This window comes from Paracoccidioides brasiliensis, assembly GCF_000150735.1.
Source record: "Paracoccidioides brasiliensis Pb18 unplaced genomic scaffold supercont2.6, whole genome shotgun sequence".
Taxonomy (NCBI): domain Eukaryota; kingdom Fungi; phylum Ascomycota; class Eurotiomycetes; order Onygenales; family Ajellomycetaceae; genus Paracoccidioides; species Paracoccidioides brasiliensis.
In genome coordinates, this window is record NW_011371363.1 from 1,424,194 (window position 1) to 1,443,499 (window position 19,306).

A 19,306-nucleotide genomic window follows, 5' to 3' on the forward strand; every position below is an offset into this window, starting at 1 on the left:
GGGGGGGTGAAGTGGAAGGAAAAGAAGAGATAAAACGAAGCAGTAAAACTCTCCTTCGACTTGATATCCTAGTTCCCGAAGTTGACAAACGGTGCGTGTCTTCTATTGTTGCTAGAATATTTTTTTTTAAGTATAAGTGAGCATCTATCGCCTTGATTACGGTTGAATATTTGTTGTATTTGGATGAGATATGAGAACTATGGGCACAAGTCTGGCTTTTCTCGTTCCTCGGAAAGGTCAGAAGTTTGCCAACTACCCACGCTGGACATCTGGGAAACATCAATATAGGGCTAACACTACAAAGCTCATTTCCTGTATTTTCTATCACCATGTGGCACTCAAGCGAATAGCATAATAATACCCTCCTAACAGCACTTTGTAATAGCAGGTATCTATATAAACCCTCTCGCAAAAGGACACAAGAATACAACAAACGATCAAGTATTCGCTGGTTGGGGAGCTGAAGGAAAGGGGAAGTTTAAATGCTGAATCCCAGCCCCCATCCATACCAATTTTATACAAAACAAAGATAATCAAAAATTTCGAGATATGCACCCGCACCCTTGACTACTGCTTAGTTGCCTTTTTGTTTCATTTGGAGGCTTTTCCAGGGGATTTATCACCGACTCTTTGTGTAACTCCCCCTTGGAACTCCTCACGAGCAGCAACTTGCAACTCCGCAGTGCTCGGAGAGGAAGTAAGATTTTTGCTGCTCATATTTTCAAAAAACACATTCACACTTGGTATATTCCTAAGTTGAGCATAGATTTCACGAGGGCCTTCAAGAACAAGAATATTGGAAGAGTTCCCAGTGCCCAGTTTCAGGGGCGTTCTCGCCTCTGCTTGTCCGGGTTGCTGCTCATAGTTTCAAGCATAACGTTAATGCCTGTCAAGGAGCTCAGCTAGGAATACACGCTGTAAGGTGTTTCAAGTATGAGAACAGTCGAATTAGTGCGGTATGCCCCATTTACCGCAAATCCGCGGCCCTCACCAGTCTCCCTAATCAACTTGACCAACCCTGTGATTTCGTCGGCTGATAATGCTTCCGGGGTATGGACGCTCAATACGGCCGGGTATCTTGTTGCAGAGGATGTAGAACATCCGGAACAAAATCGTTCTGGATTCGAAAGTTAGAATCTGGTTCTGGAAACACAAGACGGATCGATTTGGGACCGACAGTAATCCTGTGGATTGGCTTGGAGGTCGACGATAGAGCTCGTAGTGCGACTACCATGTCCGCCATCTGAATGGATCGCCAAGTTCTCCTGTGTTCAACGATATAATCCAAAAGCCTTGATGTGAAGCTCCTACCCGTGAATTCCCCAGCCCCAATTTGTATATTTATAACGCCATCTTCATAATTGCTCTCTCCAGCAGCGAGGACTTCGACGATCCTGTTTGGGGAGCATGGGTAACGACGGAGCAACGACTTGCCAATACAAGGGTCAATTATGAAAAGCATGTCCAGAGAGGAGCTCTCCGGTATCAGGTCGAACCAGATTCCTCATCTACATCTCCTAAGAGGGCATCGAAGGGAATCACACCTGGAGTTGGAAATGTATCAGGAGTAGACCGGAAGAGTCGATCATACTGATTGAATCCGCTGTATCCGGCAAAATGCATAATGAGAAGGCTTCGGCCGGCTTCATTCATTAACCCTATTTGCGCTTTATGCAAAACTGACCGGACCTCCAATCCTGGATCAAAGAATGTTGGAATCTATTATCTATTCCTCCGCAACGGACAGGGTGACTTCTTGCAAGATTGAAGGCAAAAGAATCATGATAAACACTAGAGTCATGCTTCGAAAACGAAAATGTAGAGTGTAGGTTTGTTCGTATTCCCTTGGTAGCTCATCGATGGCTGATTCTAGCCTCGCTCTAGGGTCTTCAGCCGATATAGGTTTGGCAGCTGCCATCGTGGTTAAGTGAGGGATTTGGAGCTGCAATGTTTTGAAGAAATTCAATTTCGAAATAGATATATATTGAAAGAGTCTCAACATATGCAAAAAAAAAAAAATTAACTGAAAAGAAGCTCTTTCCGTGTCCAATTCGCAACATGACTGGGGGAAAGGGCCATAAAACTTGCCAAAGAATGACAAAACTGTATTATTTCAGCGTATAAAGCCTAATTGCAGTGTCGATATAGAGAGCCATTTTCAGCGTTCATCAGTTGGATGTCGTTGTCCGGAGTTATATAACATTTCTCAGAGGAAATATAATTATGATAGGCTCAAATGAGCATGTGGAAACATTGGAAGCAAGTAAATGTCTCTTTCTCTTAGCAATCCACTTCCTCTTGAAGATATGCTGAGTCTCAGCCCCAGAATATCGACTCCAGAGGAGGCATGGCTCAAATATTTCTGATGTCTGGCATTCCTATAAAACATCATAGCAAGCTGACTGGTGCACAGAGCTGGATAGTGAGAATTACAAGTCATGTAACTCCAACCTCAGAAAATAAAAGTAGTTGAGTGGAGGTTGAGATTAAGGGGGTTGATTTATATTGATTACATAATCCAGAGTTCAAGTGTCCGCATTAAGCTATTTCCGTTACTCTTGAGGAATTCAGGTGGAGCAACGGAACCTCCGCGCTTTGCAGTGAGCATGTGTATGGTTGGATATTAGGCAAGGGATCAGCACGACAAAACTGATTCGAGATGTTTCCTACACGCGCGCTGTTTAAGCGATCAGTATGGAAGGGTAGGCTTCAATTCCACAGCGCAATCAACTGATCCCGATCTAATCGTTGGCTGTTCCGTTTAGGTCCCAATATTGTCCCGTACGTTCTGTCTCCTATCTCAGACGACTCCCAGGCCCGCAATTGAGGGAGATGGATAGAGAGAAGTGCATTCCTCTGTCTATGCATATCCAATTGACGAGTCTCCCGTTCTGTTTCCCCAGTCACCCCAATACCGGAGTGTATCCAAATTAACATGCCTTGAAAAACCATTAACTACCAGACTCCCCCTTCCAAAAACAATTCCTCCACCCCCAGGAACGCCTGCGATTAAGACACAAGCGCGCTCCGCGACTATTCTACCCAATTTCGTTGGCTTGAAGTTCGCAGTGCATAATGGAATGACGTACAATGAAGTTTATATCACGGACGAGATGGTGGGGAGGAAGCTGGGGGAGTTTTCGCAGTATGTTCCTTGGTTTAAACACTGTTATGCACGCTTTTGTTTTTTTATATGCATCCCAGTTGCGTGGAGGGTTTACTGATGGCATCTATTGTGCTTTCTCTGGTTTTAGAACACGGAAGCTTTTCCGATATGAACACTCGAAGAATTAAGAGGATCTTCATGCTGCGTTTGCAGATGGATGGGGGTGTGGAATTTACTATGGAGCAGGATGGATTTTCTACATTGCTTTCCCACGAGGAAGATGTTGTTATCTGGTAGACCCCGGCTTTTTGATACCTTTGCTACCTGGCAGCCAATGGCATTGTCTGTCTCGGGAATGGACAGGGAGGCCTTTTTGAGGGTCAGCAGTGGACCGGAACATAGGCTCCCTGTACCTCGTGGGCATTCTGGAGAACTCGCTTTGGCGTTATGAACAGTTGAAGGTGTCCGTTCGTGGAGATGGGCTTGTTGACTTTTACTATGATGCAAAATATAGAGTAGGCGTTAGTTGCTGTGGTTTTATCATTGGAAATGTGAGGCATGGTGTTTAACAATGCCTGTATATACGTTTTCTGTACATTAGAATTTGGATCAAAATTTCCTTCCCCTTTCTGGAATACTTCTTAGAGATCTGGATTTTAATATTCACAACAAACAAATGCACATGGTATGATATGCTATAACATGATAATAAATCAAGAGTAAAACAAACCCGTGTTTTTTTTTCTATCATGAAGGAACCACACATCCTAAAACTCCACCCCAAAGACATGCCCCATAAAAACGAGATAAAATCCGCGCCTCCCAAATAAACGGAAATATAAAAAAGGGAGGGAAAACCCACCGACTTCCTTGGCCCCACCACCACCTTTCCCCGCGATATCTTAACGATAAAACTCCCCCCTCTTCACACTAACCCCATATTCCGCAACCGCCATCCCCAAGTCCTCCATCGTCAACACAGTCCGTCCCTGCTGGCCTCCCTGCCCTCCACCTCCAAACCCAGGTCTCTGCACACCCAAATGCAATCCACTTGTACCACCCTTCCCTTTCGTCCCCTCACCAGCACCGCCAGCACCCCCCGCCCCTCCTGCTGCAACAGCCCCTCCCGCACCTACACTCCCAGCACCGCCGCCAGCTACCGCCTGAGGCAAACCTGTGGAAAGATTTATGGCGCCCATGGGATTGTTTGAGGAGGAGCTGTTGGAGCTGCGGATACGGGAGTATTGGTAGGCGTCTGCAGCGATGTCGGCGATAAACTTTTGGGTGGCGAGGGCGAGGAGGCGGGCGAGGTGTGGGGGGGTTTGGTTTGGGCCGTTCCCTGGAGGTGGGAGGCCGGCGAGCGTGAGGTAGTGGGCTGTTACAGCGTCGGGGATCTGGAGGGGGTGGTAAGATTTGTAAGCTTTGTTTATGGGGGCGACAGGGGAATGGGATGGTGGTGTAAGGGGGGTTTGGGGAGGAGATGTGCCGTGTTATATCATCTTGATACATTTATCTCCATCAGATAGCAGCCAAGAAGGCAAAATATGGTAAACTCACGATAGGCGCGTATTCATCCATCTGACCCAGAAACTCCCGTAGACTCGTATCTTTCTTCGACGGTGGGAGTACTGCCACAGCTGATACTGGATTGACTTCAGTATCTAGGAATCCTGTTGGTACTCCTCCTGCAGATGTCGTTGTCGCCGTCACCATCGATTGCTGGCTGTCCACCATATTGGTATTATTGGTGCCATTTGCGGCTGAAGTCGCAGCTTCACTTGTCCCGCTCATCGTCACATCCGGCCGTGCTGTAATCGAGGTATTAGTGGTCATCTCAACGTCGTTATTTGTAGTGTCATCGTCGGTACGAATGGTAGACGTCGATGTATTGCTTGGGTCAGGAGTATTTGAGGGTCCAGGGTTCACTGCTGTAGCTGGAGCTGTAGCCAGTGTAGGTGTGAATGTTGGAGTTGATTTTTCTGTTCCTTGCGTGGTGGACGTTGGTTGTGGCGGTGGTGGTACAGCGTCCGACGAAGGCTGCTGGGAGTCGGCCATGACTGGCTGGTTCTAGGCGTCTTGTTCCGAATGACTAGACTGATCTTGGTCGGGCTGCAGAGATGCAGATAGGATGACAAGATGCTGGTTGGGTGGCTGACAGGTTACATAGGGTAAACTGATGATGGGCGAGGATTGTTGGAGGAAAGCTTGAACTACGTCCGGTAAAGGTGAAGTTTAAAACTGTTACTTCACTCGGAAGTTCCTCATACAATGGAGAGTCAATTATGAATATAACTTCACACGCTCTGCTTCAGACTCGGTTACTTTTAATTTAATACTCTCAGCATACAGCAGGTTATTTAGAAAGAAACAATAAAGAGAAGAAATTGAAATAATTAAAGTCGTTGTACAGCTGCAAAACATGTCATTTGTAGTAAACAAGCAACCCTACCCAACCCACGAATACCCTTATTCTCTGGACGCCTTTTCAGCCCGCTTAATGGATTACCCAGTGGGGAATAACCTGCCATAAATGAAAATAGCAAACCAAAATCAGTGCGCCGGTTTCCAGATTGAAACAAAAATGCCTACCCGTGCGAAGTTAAAGGTAGTGAAAAACAAAGGCACTAAAAGAAGTTCACCTCCCGATTTTGTGCTCCATACCATCAAGCCCGGGAATCAGCTCACTGCGGGTTTTGAAGCGACGGATCAACCATAGTCTCTGGCATATTTTGTGCGATACCTTGTGAAATATTCTGCGGTATACCCTGTTGCTGCTCGAGACGCATCTCGTCTTGCTTGGCGTCTTGTGCTAGGCTTTGAATTAGTGCTTGCTCCATGCTCTGTTCCTGCCCCTGCTGCACGTCAGGGTGCTGCATAAGCCCAGGAGAACTAGTCATGCTACTACGCGCCGATTCCAGAGATATGTTCGTCGCCCCGTGCGCTCCAGCAAGGGCCATCATCCCTTCAATGCCCTCCACATGCGCTTTATCTTCATTCCCCAGCCTCCGCTGACGCTCTCGCGCTTCTTGCTTGGCTGCCTGTGCCGGGGCGCGGGTTTTCAGTTCTCCAGTGACAAATTTGAGGTAGTATGGCACTTCGATACCGCTCTTGAGAAAGAACAACTTTAGATTCCGTGCTTTGTCTTTGAGTTGGACTTGATTGCGATCCTTGAGGGTTTCGTTGATTGTGCCACCTGGTCCGAACATGGCTAGGATTTGGCTCCAGTGGGGCCCCTTGACTCTGTCCAGTCCGGCCATCAGTGCATTCTCCTCTTCCGTTGTCCAGGGCCGACGTTGGCTGGGGAGACCCGCTCGGCGGCTAGTGGGCGAGGACTTCGCGGTTGTTGCCATTCTGGCTCTTTCGTAGAGAATTTGCGTTGGCTGAGACTGGGAATAATGAGGTACGCCAGGCATGTAGCCGTAGTTGGCTGCCGCTGCATGTGCCCGGGCACTGACTGGGGCACTGACAGCGGCTGGGTTGTACTGTTGAAAATGTAAGGGCGTTTGGTTGAATGTAAACTGGACTGGTTGGGCTGGTTGTAGCGGTAGCGGGTGTGTCGGTTGAGCTGAGAATGTTGTTGTCATAGCTGCTTGATTGAATGTGTGCTGGGAAGCTTGCCGCTGAGGATTTTGAGGAAATACATGTGGGACAACCGGTCCATGCTGTGGAGTTTGAACGAACTGTAGTTGTTTAGTTGGCCGTCGTTGGGGTGGAAGTGGCTGCTGCTGTTGGAATTGTAGCTGCAAAGGCTGTGATGGTTGATACTGTTGCGACTGTTGAACCCGGGGTTGTTGTTGTTGCTGCTGCTGCTGCTGGGGTTGTTGCTGAGGCTGCTGCTGCTGGGGTTGTTGCTGAGGCTGCAGTTTCGGCTGTTGGTGCGGAGGTACGGGAGGCGACGTTGACGGTCTGGATTGCTGGGCTTGCAAAGCAAGTTTGGCAGCATTCCGTGCCGCTCCCCTCACACCTTGACCCTGGAGTGCAATCTGCGCAGCCCGTGCGGCTCTTGCCACAAGATCGCTGTGGGGAGCACTACGCGCAACCGGAGCGGCCTCTGGTGGGTTAGGAACAACGGAAAATTGACCTTCAAGAGGTGTACTGCGAGATTCTTGTGCTTCGCCATTAGTTAATGGACGCCCTTTACTGGGCTTTTTCGTCTTTGTTGAAGGATATGTTAGTAAACACTCAAAGAGTCTTAAAGTGACCCTGAGAAAGGTAGATCGAACATACCTGCTGATGGCTAATGGCATCAAAGTTCTTGCTCACATACGAGCTCAGGTCTCTCAAAAAGTCTTCCCAACGGTATTTCTCCGGCAACTTAGCAGCGGCCGCTGGGTTATTGACCTCATTGAGCAGAATGTCACGTCGTGAGTAAGCACGATTCACAAAATCGGTTTCACTGGGGGCAAGTTGCTTGGTTCCCGGTCTCCGTGAAAGCAATCTTTGTTCTAGATCATCCGGAAACAATTCATGCAAAAGTTCCGTTTTCGATCGCTTCGCGGAGTTCATTGCTGCAATATATGCTTGAGTTTTCAGTTCCAGAAATAGTGCACCTTGCACCTTCAACAATCGACTTCCCTCGGGCACAAATATTTCCAGAAAGTTTGCATCTAATTCAGAAAACCCGATCTCCTGGCTATCGAAAATGCTCGACACAAAGGACGCCATGTTGGCCTTCCTGATTATGTCAACCTGGGTGGGCTCGGTAAGATCTAGTTCCCGTGGGGATAGGAATGATCCTTTGGACGAATATACATTCTTGGTATGGTCGAATAGGGATCTCATGGTTGAATAAGCTTGTCCGCTGTCGGAGTTGGGTTCGGAAACCATCGAGGTGAAGTCTTGATAAGAGGATTGGGCGAGCAATGTCAAAATTTGAGTTGACTGGAAGAAGTGTTAGTATTTTGAAAATTTTGATCTTTCTAAAATCATTATAAGCCACCACATACCAAGTTATCGAGGATTGGCAAGCTCTGTGTTTTTAACTGCGAATTCGCCTTGATCAAAACTATCGGTTGAGTCTCGCCAGAGTTCCTAAGCTGCTGGTTGCGGTTATACTGTTCCTCCACTCGCTCGGAATAACTCATGATGTTCGAAATGACCTCCACAACGTCTGGTCCTAGCTGGCTCTGGACGAATGCGGCGGAGACAACGTTTCCTTGAACACCGGATAGCAGGCCAGCTGGTTTCTTTTCATCCAGATTATCGGGGCTGCCGTTGAGCTCAGCTTTTGTGTCTGGGGAGGTAGGGAGTATTGATAACAGCGCTGCCGTAGTTTGATCCTTCTGCTCTACAATTGCTTCCAACTGTGGTTTATCTGCTATGTCAGGCAGTTCCAGAGCTGTCTCATTAGCAAAGCTTGATCGCCGCCTTTTTGCAGCTGGAGGTGATGTGTTGAGGTCATCGTGTTCAAGTGCATGAGTGGTTTTAGCAGCTCCTATAATGGCAAACAGCAGTTAGAACAGGATTATTCACAGTATCTCATGGTCATCTCTACAGCAACCCTCAAGTTTCCTAGCCTCAAAGAGGATGGTTGGATGAGCAGTGGAGCTTCAAAAAAAGGCTAAAGCTAGAAGTAAAAAAAAAAATAAAATATAAATTATACAGAGGGTAGGTGTATTATGTTGTAAACATTGGAAACCCACCATTACTCTCTAATGTAGCTATATGGATATGCTCTGGAGTTGTTTTGGCGGAGAGGTCTAAGGCTTGAGGGTTGGCCATGCTGGGCGGGCGTTGTCGGCAGATCGCTCCCAGGCGGACGGACTTCCGGGAGAAGAAATGAGGGTTTAGGGATAGGGCGCAGAAGTAGGGCTTGGAGGCTCTTGTGACTTTAGAAGGGGAGTCTGCTTGCTTGACCGGCAGCGGAAGCACCTATAAAAGGGCTCAGTCAGAGAAGCATCACTTCACTGGCAATCCTCCAACACGAAGCATATTGCAAGGGGACTGATATTCTTTTTACCCCGCCCACGCTGGGGAATTGATATTCAATGATTTTCAGCAAATTCGGGTTTGTCTGCTGCAGCAAATGCGGGCAAAAAGAGGTTTGCCGCTTGCCCTGATTATGTCAGCAGAGCTAGTGCAAAGACAGAATAGTACGACATTCATTTTGGCATCTTAGGGCCTCTTGACACCTTGCCCTAACTTGCATCCGAATGCGTCAGTTGTTTGCATTATTTGGACAAATCCATGGGGACAGGGAAAGTTTGTGTCAATGTCAAATTACTGTATAAATATATACAAATATATGTAAATTTCAATAATGAGTACCTATATCTAAATGATAATTTTTTATTATTTATATAAAACTTTATACTTTTTTAATAGTTTTTATTTTATTATTTAATTTTTTTCTTTTAATAATTTTATCTTTTATTTAATTAAAAAATATTATAATTATTTTTAATATTATTATAATAAATAATAATTAATATTTAAATAATATTTTTTTATAATTAAATAACTTTAATTATTTTTCTATTGATTTAATTTATATAAAACTTTTTATATATTTTTTAAAATTTATCTCAATAAAAATATCTTTTTTAAAACTTTAGTCAATTTTTAAAATTTTAATTCAAAAATACTTTTATTTAAAAGTTCTTATTAAAATTAATTAGTCTTTCAATTTTTATAATATTCAGATAAAATTTGAAAAGTTGATTATTAAAAATATATTTTTCTTTAAAAAGTAAATATTTATCAGTAATTTTCATTATTAACTCATAATATCTGATCTATAAAGTATGAGAATTGAATAAATAAGAGATTAATTAAATTAAAATAATTCAAACAATTTTTAAAAGTTTTTATTATGTTATTATTGAATAAAAATATCTATATTATTTGAAAACTATGTTAATTTTAATTTTCTTCTCATCATATTAAGTATCTTCTTACACTATTTTTATCAAAGTTTATCTAAATACAATAGAAAAGATATCTATGAAAAGTAAAAAATATATAATTTAAGATTTCTACATTTAATCTCTATAGATTATAGATTAAAGATTAGAATTAGCTGAGCATAACTAAAAATAAAAATAAACTAGAACTAAGTATATATTTATAAAATATTTTATAAAACTAAACTTTAATTAATTTTTTAATAAGATTAACATAGCTCAATTAAGACTTAGTTAAAATTAATTAAAGCTTTAACTAAATCTAATCAAGCTTTAAAAAAAAAAATTATTATTATTATTATTTTTATTTAAAATATATTCAGTTAGTAACTATAATATCTATTTAATTAAATTAAAATAGAATTATTTTACTAATTTAATTAATAAATAGTAATTAACTTATACATTTATAAAGTTTTATCTCAAAATAATATAGTATTTAATAATTTTTTAACAAAAAATATATTTATAGTTTCAATTTTAAGTTAGTCTCTTTTTTAATTTAAATAAATAAATAATAAAATAAAATAAAATAAAATAAAATAATAAACTTAATATAAAAAATTTTTTATTAAAAGTATTTTTAAAAATATTCTTAACTTTTTTATATAATAAATATCAAATTTATTTTAAATTTTATTTTTTAGAGATAATTTTTATTTTCTTTATAAATTTAATTAAAGACTTTTTTTAAATTTAATATTAAATAGAAAGATTATATTTAATTGATTAATTAAGTGTTTTTCTTTTAATTTCTTTTTTATTTCATTATTTAATAATTAATTCATTAGTATATAATCTAAATTTTTAATTATATTATAGAAATTATATTTATCAAAGTTTAAAGAATCTTTAAATCTTTTTATATATAATATAAAGTAGTTATATTCAAGTTTTAATTATATTATAGAGAAAAATTATAAGAGGTTAACCCCTAGATTCGCTCTGGCTGGCTGACTCAGCCTAGCCATTGTTTGCATGTGCGCACGTGATCATGCTACGCGAGCTTGCTTAAGCTCGAGTTCTCATCTCATTCTTTTCTTCCCTTTCTCAAGCAATTTGTCCTTGTTATATAGGAGGACTAGCCTCTAGTTCTTAGAGCTTAACCCTTTACATTACGAATTGCTTCACTCCTTTCATTGATAGGCCACTGGGAGCCTTAATTCTGTATCATGAAGCTCAGCAAATGTGCTGACATATGATAGACTATTGGGAGCCTTAAATCCTGCATCATGAAGTTCAGTGATAGCACTGGTATATGAATAGACTGGGTTAGCAATCATGCTAACAAATGAATGAGCAACATTGAAAATGTCTAGCTGAATGAGATAAAGCAGCAGACTTGTACAACAAATACACAAATGGATCAATGTGAAGCAATGAGCAGGGATGCCCTCAGCAGCTTTGAACAACAATGGATGGCCTTTCTTCAACAGCAGAAACAGGTCCAGTGTGAGAACAGAGATTTAATAGCAGCTCAGCAAGCTGAAATAGCTAATCTATGACAAGCTTTGAACATCTCAACATCAACTCTCTCTCAATTGAACTTGCAACCACTCATTGCAGTCAGAAGACCAAAGATCAAGCTACTGGACTGTGAGAAGTATGATGGTTCTAATCTGAAGCACTACCCTCAGTGGGAGCTAAAGCTTCAATCAAAGCTTAAGATCAATGAGAAAGCTTTAGACAATAATGAGAAATGTGCTTGGTATGTGTACTCAAGACTGGAAGAAATGGCAGCAGCTTGAGTTTACCCCTGGGTTGAGAATAATAAGAACAAGATCAACTTCACAGTAGAGAGCTTACTGAAGCAGACACACATGCTCTTTAGTGATTCTGCATGACAGGAAAAGACTATGCAAAAGCTCAACAATCTATGACAGAGTAGAAGAGCTCTCTTTGACTTTCTGTCTGAATTTAATCAGCTACTGCTGGAAGCTGGTGGTCATGGATGAGATGATCACATTAAAAAGAAGTATTTGAAATCCACTCTAAGCATGGAGCTGAGGGAAGGCATGATGGGTGTAAGAGAATCATCTCTCTACAAGAATTACTGCAAGAAGCTTAGATTAGTTGATCATCAACTCTCTGAGCTTAAGACTTTAAGGCAGTGATCTAAATGTCACAAGAGCAGATCTTCTTCAGATCATATGACATCTAATCCACACTCTCTACTTCATCATGCTGTTCTTGATTGATGAAACCAGTCTCAAGCTTCTGCTGATGATCTGATGAATCTCTCTTCTGATGCTGTGACCCCAAGCACTCACCACACCAAATTGATAAATCAGACAGAGGTTAATCAATGAAGAGAGCAAGGCCTGTGCCTGAGATGCAGAGCTGAAGGTCATATGATTAAGAGCTGTCTGTTCAAACCTTCCAGACACTCTGCCACCTCCATGATAGCTAAGATGATCCCTGAGCTGGTACTGGACAATGATGATGTGGATATGAGTGAGGATTCAGGAAAAGAGTAGCTCCAATCAAAAGACACTGAAAGGGGTGAAATAAGAAGCTTATGAGAAAGCAATGAAGAAGATTTAAATCTAAGATGATATTCAAACCCTTCACTGTTGATGCTCTAGTAGATAATGCCTTTTCAACTAGAGCAATGATAGACAGTGAATGTAATGTCTATGGTCTTATTTCTCAATTCTACATTAACAAGCATAAGCTCCTGTGCATTGAAATTCCCTCTGTTAAAATGACTGGCTTTGAAGACTTCATGAGACTCTTCATGAGCATAGTGACTGGCATTCAAATTGATATAGGCAGTCATGTAACTGAACAGGCCTTTCTCTATGTGGTGAATGAGTTACATGATCATGATATGTATCTAGGTGACCCCTGGCTGGCCCAGCAAAAGACAACCATGATCCCTCATTGAAGAATTGTGAGATTTGAAGAGAGTGGCATAGAGATAGAGTCTAGTTCAAACACAAAAGCTGATATGATTTCCATCTCTGCTGTAAGCTTCTCTAGACTTGCAGACACTTGAGAGAAGTGAAACATTGAGATCTTCACTGTCAGTTTGACTGACATTCAAAAGGCTCTAGAAGTGAAATCAAAGATTGACTCTAGAGAAAAGCTGCCTGAACATTATCATGAGTTTTTGGATGTATTTGATAAGAAAGCTGCTGACACTCTACCCCCACTTTGTGACCCAGGTAGAGATCATGGGATTGAACTGATTAAAAAGACTGATGGTAGTGTGGAACAACCCCCTTGAGGCTCACTATATAATATGTCTCAAGAGGAACTACTGGCTTTGTGAAAGACTCTTACAGATTATCTAGATAAGGGTTTTATTAGAGTGAGCAACTCTCCTGCAGCCGCCCCCATACTATTCATGAAGAAGCCTGGGGGTGGACTAAGATTCTGTGTGAACTATTGAGCTCTTAACAAAATCATCTGAAAGAATTGATATTCTCTATCATTAATCAGTGAGACTCTACAGTGAATTGGACAGGCTAAATGATTCACTAAGCTGGACATTATTGCAGCTTTTCACAAGATTTGAATCATGGAAGATGATGAGTGGATGACAGCCTTTAGAATCAGATACAGGCTATTTGAGTGGCTGGTTACACCCTTTGGTTTGGCCAATGCTCCAAGCACATTTCAAAAATATATCAACTGGGCATTACATGGATATCTGGACGACTTCTGCTCAGTCTATTTAGATGACATCTTGATATTTTCCTCAAGAAGCTTACAGGGGCATCACAAGCATGTACAAAAGATGCTTATGTGTCTACAGGAAGCAGGCCTGCAGGCAGACATCAGAAAGAGTGAGTTTGAGATGAACAGCACAAAATATCTTGAATTCATCATTGAAGTGAGCAAGGGTATATGAATGGATCTGGAGAAGATTAAAGCTGTTTTGGAATGAGCAACACCTACTACTCTTAAAGGTGTATGAGGATTTTTAGGCTTTGCCAATTTTTATAGATGATTTATCAGAGATTTCTCAAAGATTGTGATCTCACTGATGATTCTTACACACAAGAATGTTTCTTTTTTGTGGATGAGCAAGGCTGAGGAAGCTTTTAAGTGTCTAAAATCAATGTTTATCTCCACTTCAATTCTGCTTCAATTCAACTCTGACTGTGAGACTATATTGAAAACAGACTTCTCAGATTACACCTCAGAAGAAGTGCTGCTACAATATGATGAGCAGAGCATTCTACACCCATGTGCCTTCTTCTCTTGCAAGCATTCACCTGCAGAATGCAACTATGAGATTCATGATAAGAAGTTATTAGCAATAATTGAGTGTTTAAAGAAATGAGACACTGAGCTATGAAGTGTAAAGGAATTCAAGATTCTCACAGATCATAAGAATCTAGAATACTTCATGACTACACACAGACTAAATGAAAGACAGCTACATTGGATGGATATTCTCTATCAATTCAACTTCAGAATTGATTATCAGTCAGAGAAGTTGAATGCTGGACTGGATGCTCTATCATGAAGAGAGCAGAACATGCCACAGAGTGCTGATGATGAGAGGATCAAGCAGAGGCAAGCTCAACTACTTAAGTTTAATGTACTGGCATCTGAAATGGAATCAATAGTGACTGCTGCCAGTGTGGAACCTGAGATGTCTCTTCAAGCTCAGTGGAATGAGGCTCACAAAAATGACAAGATCCTGCAGCATCTGAAGCAAACTCTTTGTGAGAGAAGATTCAGATTTCCTTCTGAACTCAGCATTAAGGCCTCTGTCTCTGAGTGCTCTTTAAATGAGAATGAGAAGCTTCTCTTTCAAGATCATAAGTGGATGCCAGACTTCAAACCTCTTTAAATCAGATTAGTGCATGAGGCTCATGACTCATCTCTTACTGGCCATCCTGGATGAGAGCAAATGGCAGGAGTTCTAAGACATGAGTTCTACTGGCCAGGCTATGCTGCCAATGTGAGAAGAATGATCAGAAACTGCCATCTTTGCAGATCAAACACTGCATGAAGAGATTGACATCAGAGACTGCTTAAGCCTCTCCTCATTTCTGAACACATGTGGCAGGAGCTTTCCATGGACTTTATCATGAACTTATCAAGCTCTAAAGAATACATGAACATCATGGTTATAACAGACAGACTGACTAAGAGGGTTATATTAAAAGCAGTTAAGAAAACTGATGTGAAGACAGTGACTAAAGTGTTTCTTCACAACATCATCCCTCAACATGGCATCTCTAAGACAGTAGTGTCAGATTGAGGATCAGCTTTCACAAGCATGTTTTGAACTCAGGTGTGTGAGAAATTAGGCATTAAGAGATGACTCTTCACAGTCTATCACTCAGAGACTGACAGAGCTACAGAGCAAATGAACCAGACTCTGAAAATCTACCTACACAAGTACATTAGCTTTCAACAGAATGACTGGTGTGAATGACTTCCTCTAGCAGAGCTGGTCATCAATAATAGAGATGCTGTCTCAATGGGCATGAGCTCATTTTTTTTAACACATCTTTTTCACATCTCCTCCATTGATATAGCTGATGCACCCCCCATTGAAACACCACATAATCCCATTGAGTTTGTGGATGATTACATGAGGAAGGTCTGTGAAGTGTTGAAGTGGACTCAAGTAAAAATGATGAATGCTCAGCAATCTCAAGAGAAATATGCAAATAGACAAAGAGACCCAGCTTCAAGCTTTCAACCTGGAGATAAGGTCTGGTTGAGCTTAGAGAACATGAGAACTAATCATCTGTGCAAGAAGCTGGACATGAAATACAATCAATATACCATGCTAGAAAAGATAGAATCTCATGCTTACTGACTGAACATCTCATCTGATATTCACAATGTCTTTAATGTAAAGCTTCTACATGCTGTGGCAACAGATCCTCTGCCTAGTCAGAGGCAAACTGACTGACAGCCACCCACTATAGAGATCTCAGAAGGATCTGAGTTTGAGATTGAGGAAATTCAGAGTGAATGAACCTATCAGAGAAAAAAGCAATACCTTGTTAAATGAGTAGATTGAGCTGAGCCTACATGGAATGACATGAGTCTCCTACAAGAAGTGAAGGCCTTGAATGCTTGAGAGGCCTCTCAGCAGGCAAAATTAGATGTAAAGAGGGCTTTAAATAGTTGTAAAGGCCTGCAACAAAGAGGGAGAAGGAGGGTAGTATAAGAGGTTAACCTCTAGATTCACTCTGGCTGGCTGACTCAGCCTAGTCATCATTTGCATGTGTGCACATGATCATGCTATGTGAGCTTGCTTAAGCTTGAGTTCTCATCTCATTCTTTTCTTCCCTTTCTCAAGCAATTCATCCTTGTTATATAGAAGGACTAGCCTCTAGTTCTTAGAGCTTAACCCTTTACAAAAATATTTTCTTTTTATAATAGATATTACTATTAATAAATTATTAAAAGAGAAAAAAACTATATATACTCAAAAACTTTTAAAAATAAATAAAAATAGTTGAAAGCTAATATAGTAGTAAAATATTTTAAATTAGATTTAAAATATAAGATATTTTTATAAAATTTAGAAAAAAAAATTAAGTCTTTAATATTAAATTATTTGCAATTTAGAAAACTTTTATAATAACTTATAAAATAATCTTTTAGAAAATAAATATTAATAATATTTAAATATTTTCAGATAGTTAAATAGTATTAAAAAAACTATAAAAATATAAATATAAGAGGTTGAACCTCTAGATTTGCTCTGGCTGGCTGACTCAGCCTAGTCATCATTTGCATGTGCGCATGTGATCATGCTATGTGAGCTTGCTTAAGCTTGAGTTCTTATCTCATTCTTTTTTTCCCTTTCTCAAGCAATTTATTCTTGTTATATAGGAGGACTAGCCTTTAGTTCTTAGAGCTTAATTCTTTACATTATGAATTGCTTTATTTCTTTCATTGATAGATCACTGAGAGTCTTAATTCTGTATCATGAAGCTCAGCAAATGTGCTGACATATGATAGACTATTGAGAGTCTTAAATCCTGCATCATGAAGTTCAGTGATAGCACTGGTATATGAATAGACTGGGTTAGCAATTGTGCTAACAAATGAACAAGCAACATTGAAAACATCTAGCTGAATGAGATAAAGTGACAGACTTGTACAACAAATACACAAATGAATCAATGCAAAGCAATGAGCAAGAACATCCTCAGTAGCTTTGAACAACAATGAATGGTCTTTCTTCAACAGCAGGAACAGATTCAGTGTGAGAACAGAGATTTAATAGCAGCTCAGCAAGCTGAAATAGCTAATCTATGACAAGCTTTGAACACCTCAACATCAACTCTCTCTCAATTGAACTTGCAACCACTCATTGCAGTCAGAAGATCAAAGATCAAGCTACTGAACTGTGAGAAGTATGATGATTCTAATCTGAAGCACTACCTTCAGTGAGAGCTAAAGCTTCAATCAAAGCTTAAGGTCAATGGGAAAGCTTTAGGCAATAATGAGGAATGTGCTTGGTATGTGTACTCAAGACTGAAAGAAATGGCAGCAGCTCAAGTTTATCTCTGAGTTGAGAATAATAAGAACAAAATCAACTTCACAGTAGAGAGCTTACTGAAGCAGACACACATGCTCTTTAATGATCCCACATGACAGGAAAAGACTATGCAAAAGCTCAACAATCTATGACAGAGTAGAAGAGCTCTCTTCAACTTTCTGCCTGAATTTAATCAGCTACTGCTGAAAGCTGGCAGTCACAGATGAGATGATCACATTAAAAAGAGGTATTTGAAATCTGCCCTAAGCATGGAGCTGAGGGAAGGCATGGTGGGTGTAAGAGAACTGTCTCTCTATGAGAATTACTGCAAGAAGCTTAGATTAGTTGACCATCAACTCTCTGAGCTTAAGACTCTAAGGCAGTGATCTAAATGTTGTGAGAGCAGATCTTCTTCAGATCATACAATATCTAATCCACACTCTCTACTTCATCATGCTGTTCTCAATCAATGAAACCAGTCTCAAGCTTCTGCTGATGATCTGATGAATCTCTCTTCTGATACTGTGACCCTAAGCACCTGTCACATCAAATTGATAAATCAGACAGAGGTTAATCAAAGAAGAGAGCAAGGCCTGTGCCTGAGATGTGAAGTCAGAGATCATATGATTAAGAGCTGTCTGTTCAAACCTCCCAGATGCCCTGCCACCCCCACAATAGCTAAGATGATCCCTGAGCCAGTACTTGACAATGATGATGTGGATATGAGTGAGGATTCAGGAAAAAGAGTAGCTCCAATCAAAAGACACTGGAAGAAGCAAAATAAGAAGCTTATGAAGAAGCAATGAAGAGGATTTAAATCTAAGATGATATTCAAACCCTTCACTGTCAATGCTCTAGTAGATAATGCCTTTTCAACTAGAGCAATGATAGACAGTGAATGTAATGTCTATGGTCTTATTTCTCAATTCTATGTTAACAAGCATAAGCTTCTGTGCATTGAAATTCCCTCTGTTAAAATGATCAGCTTTGAAGACTTCATGGGACTCTCCACAAGCATAGTGACTGGCATTCAAATTGATATAGACAGTCATGTAACTGAATGAGCCTTTCTCTACATGATGAATGGGTTACATGGTCATGATATGTATCTAAGTGACCCCTGGCTGGCCCAGCAAAAGGTGACTGTGATCCCTCATTGAAGAATTGTGAGATTTGAAGAGAGTGGCATAGAGGTAGAGCCTAGTTCAAATGCAAAAGCTGATATGATTTCCATCTCTGCTGTAAGCTTCTCTAGGCTTGCAAGCACTTGAGAGAAGTGAAACATCAAGATCTTCACTGTCAGCTTGGCTGACATTCAAAAGACTCTAGAAGTGAAATCAAAGATTGACTCTAGAGAAAAGCTGCCTGAACATTATCATGAGTTTTTGAACATATTTGATAAGGAAGCCACTGACACTCTACCCCCTTTGTGGCTCAGATAGAGATCATGGAATTGAACTGATTAAAAAGACTGATGATAGTGTGGAACAACCCCCTTGGAGCTCACTATATAATATGTCTTGAGAGGAACTACTGACTTTGTGAAAGACTCTTACAGATTATCTAGATAAGGATTTTATTAGAGTGAGCAACTCCCCTGCAGCCGCTCTCATACTATTCACAAAGAAGCCTGAGGATGGGCTAAGATTCTGTGTGAACTATTGAGCTCTTAACAAAATCATCTGAAAGAATTGATATCCTCTACCATTAATCAGTGAGACTCTACAGTGAATTGAACAGGCTAAATGATTCACTAAGCTGGATATTATTGCAGCTTTTCACAAGATTTGAATCATGGAAGATGATGAGTGGATGACAGCCTTTAGAACC

The 19,306-nt window shown here is 40.7% G+C and overlaps 5 protein-coding genes across 5 annotated transcripts in view; 2 read left to right on the forward strand and 3 right to left on the reverse strand.

Moving 5' to 3' along the window:
• The window catches only part of PADG_11937 (inositol polyphosphate multikinase), a gene marked incomplete at both ends in the record, with an annotated part of 1,280 nt that extends 1,208 nt beyond the window's left edge, over positions 1 to 72 (forward strand). The window contains one exon of the mRNA XM_010762853.1: positions 44 to 72. Coding sequence (XP_010761155.1) covers positions 44 to 72 — 29 coding nt within the window. The remainder of the gene's footprint in view (positions 1 to 43) is intronic.
• A 519-nt stretch (positions 73 to 591) lies between these two features.
• On the reverse strand, positions 592 to 1,918 carry PADG_11938 (uncharacterized protein; the record flags this gene model as incomplete). The annotated part of the gene is made up of 5 exons (XM_010762854.1): positions 592 to 855; positions 972 to 1,117; positions 1,174 to 1,429; positions 1,513 to 1,697; positions 1,813 to 1,918. The coding sequence occupies 5 exons, from the start codon at positions 1,916 to 1,918 to the stop codon at positions 592 to 594; spliced, it is 957 nt and encodes a 318-aa protein (XP_010761156.1).
• A 1,162-nt stretch (positions 1,919 to 3,080) lies between these two features.
• PADG_05526 (uncharacterized protein) lies at positions 3,081 to 3,403 on the forward strand (the record flags this gene model as incomplete). The annotated part of the gene is made up of 2 exons (XM_010762474.1): positions 3,081 to 3,145; positions 3,205 to 3,403. 2 exons carry the CDS (start codon positions 3,081 to 3,083, stop codon positions 3,401 to 3,403), a joined length of 264 nt encoding a protein of 87 aa, XP_010760776.1.
• Positions 3,404 to 4,008: 605 nt separating this feature from the next.
• Positions 4,009 to 5,161, reverse strand: PADG_05527 (uncharacterized protein; the record flags this gene model as incomplete). Its single annotated transcript, XM_010762737.1, has 2 exons — positions 4,009 to 4,500; positions 4,664 to 5,161. 2 exons carry the CDS (start codon positions 5,159 to 5,161, stop codon positions 4,009 to 4,011), a joined length of 990 nt encoding a protein of 329 aa, XP_010761039.1.
• Positions 5,162 to 5,787: 626 nt separating this feature from the next.
• PADG_05528 (uncharacterized protein) lies at positions 5,788 to 8,827 on the reverse strand (the record flags this gene model as incomplete). Its single annotated transcript, XM_010762475.1, has 4 exons — positions 5,788 to 7,260; positions 7,334 to 7,987; positions 8,053 to 8,540; positions 8,749 to 8,827. 4 exons carry the CDS (start codon positions 8,825 to 8,827, stop codon positions 5,788 to 5,790), a joined length of 2,694 nt encoding a protein of 897 aa, XP_010760777.1.
• Positions 8,828 to 19,306: the final 10,479 nt, after the last annotated feature.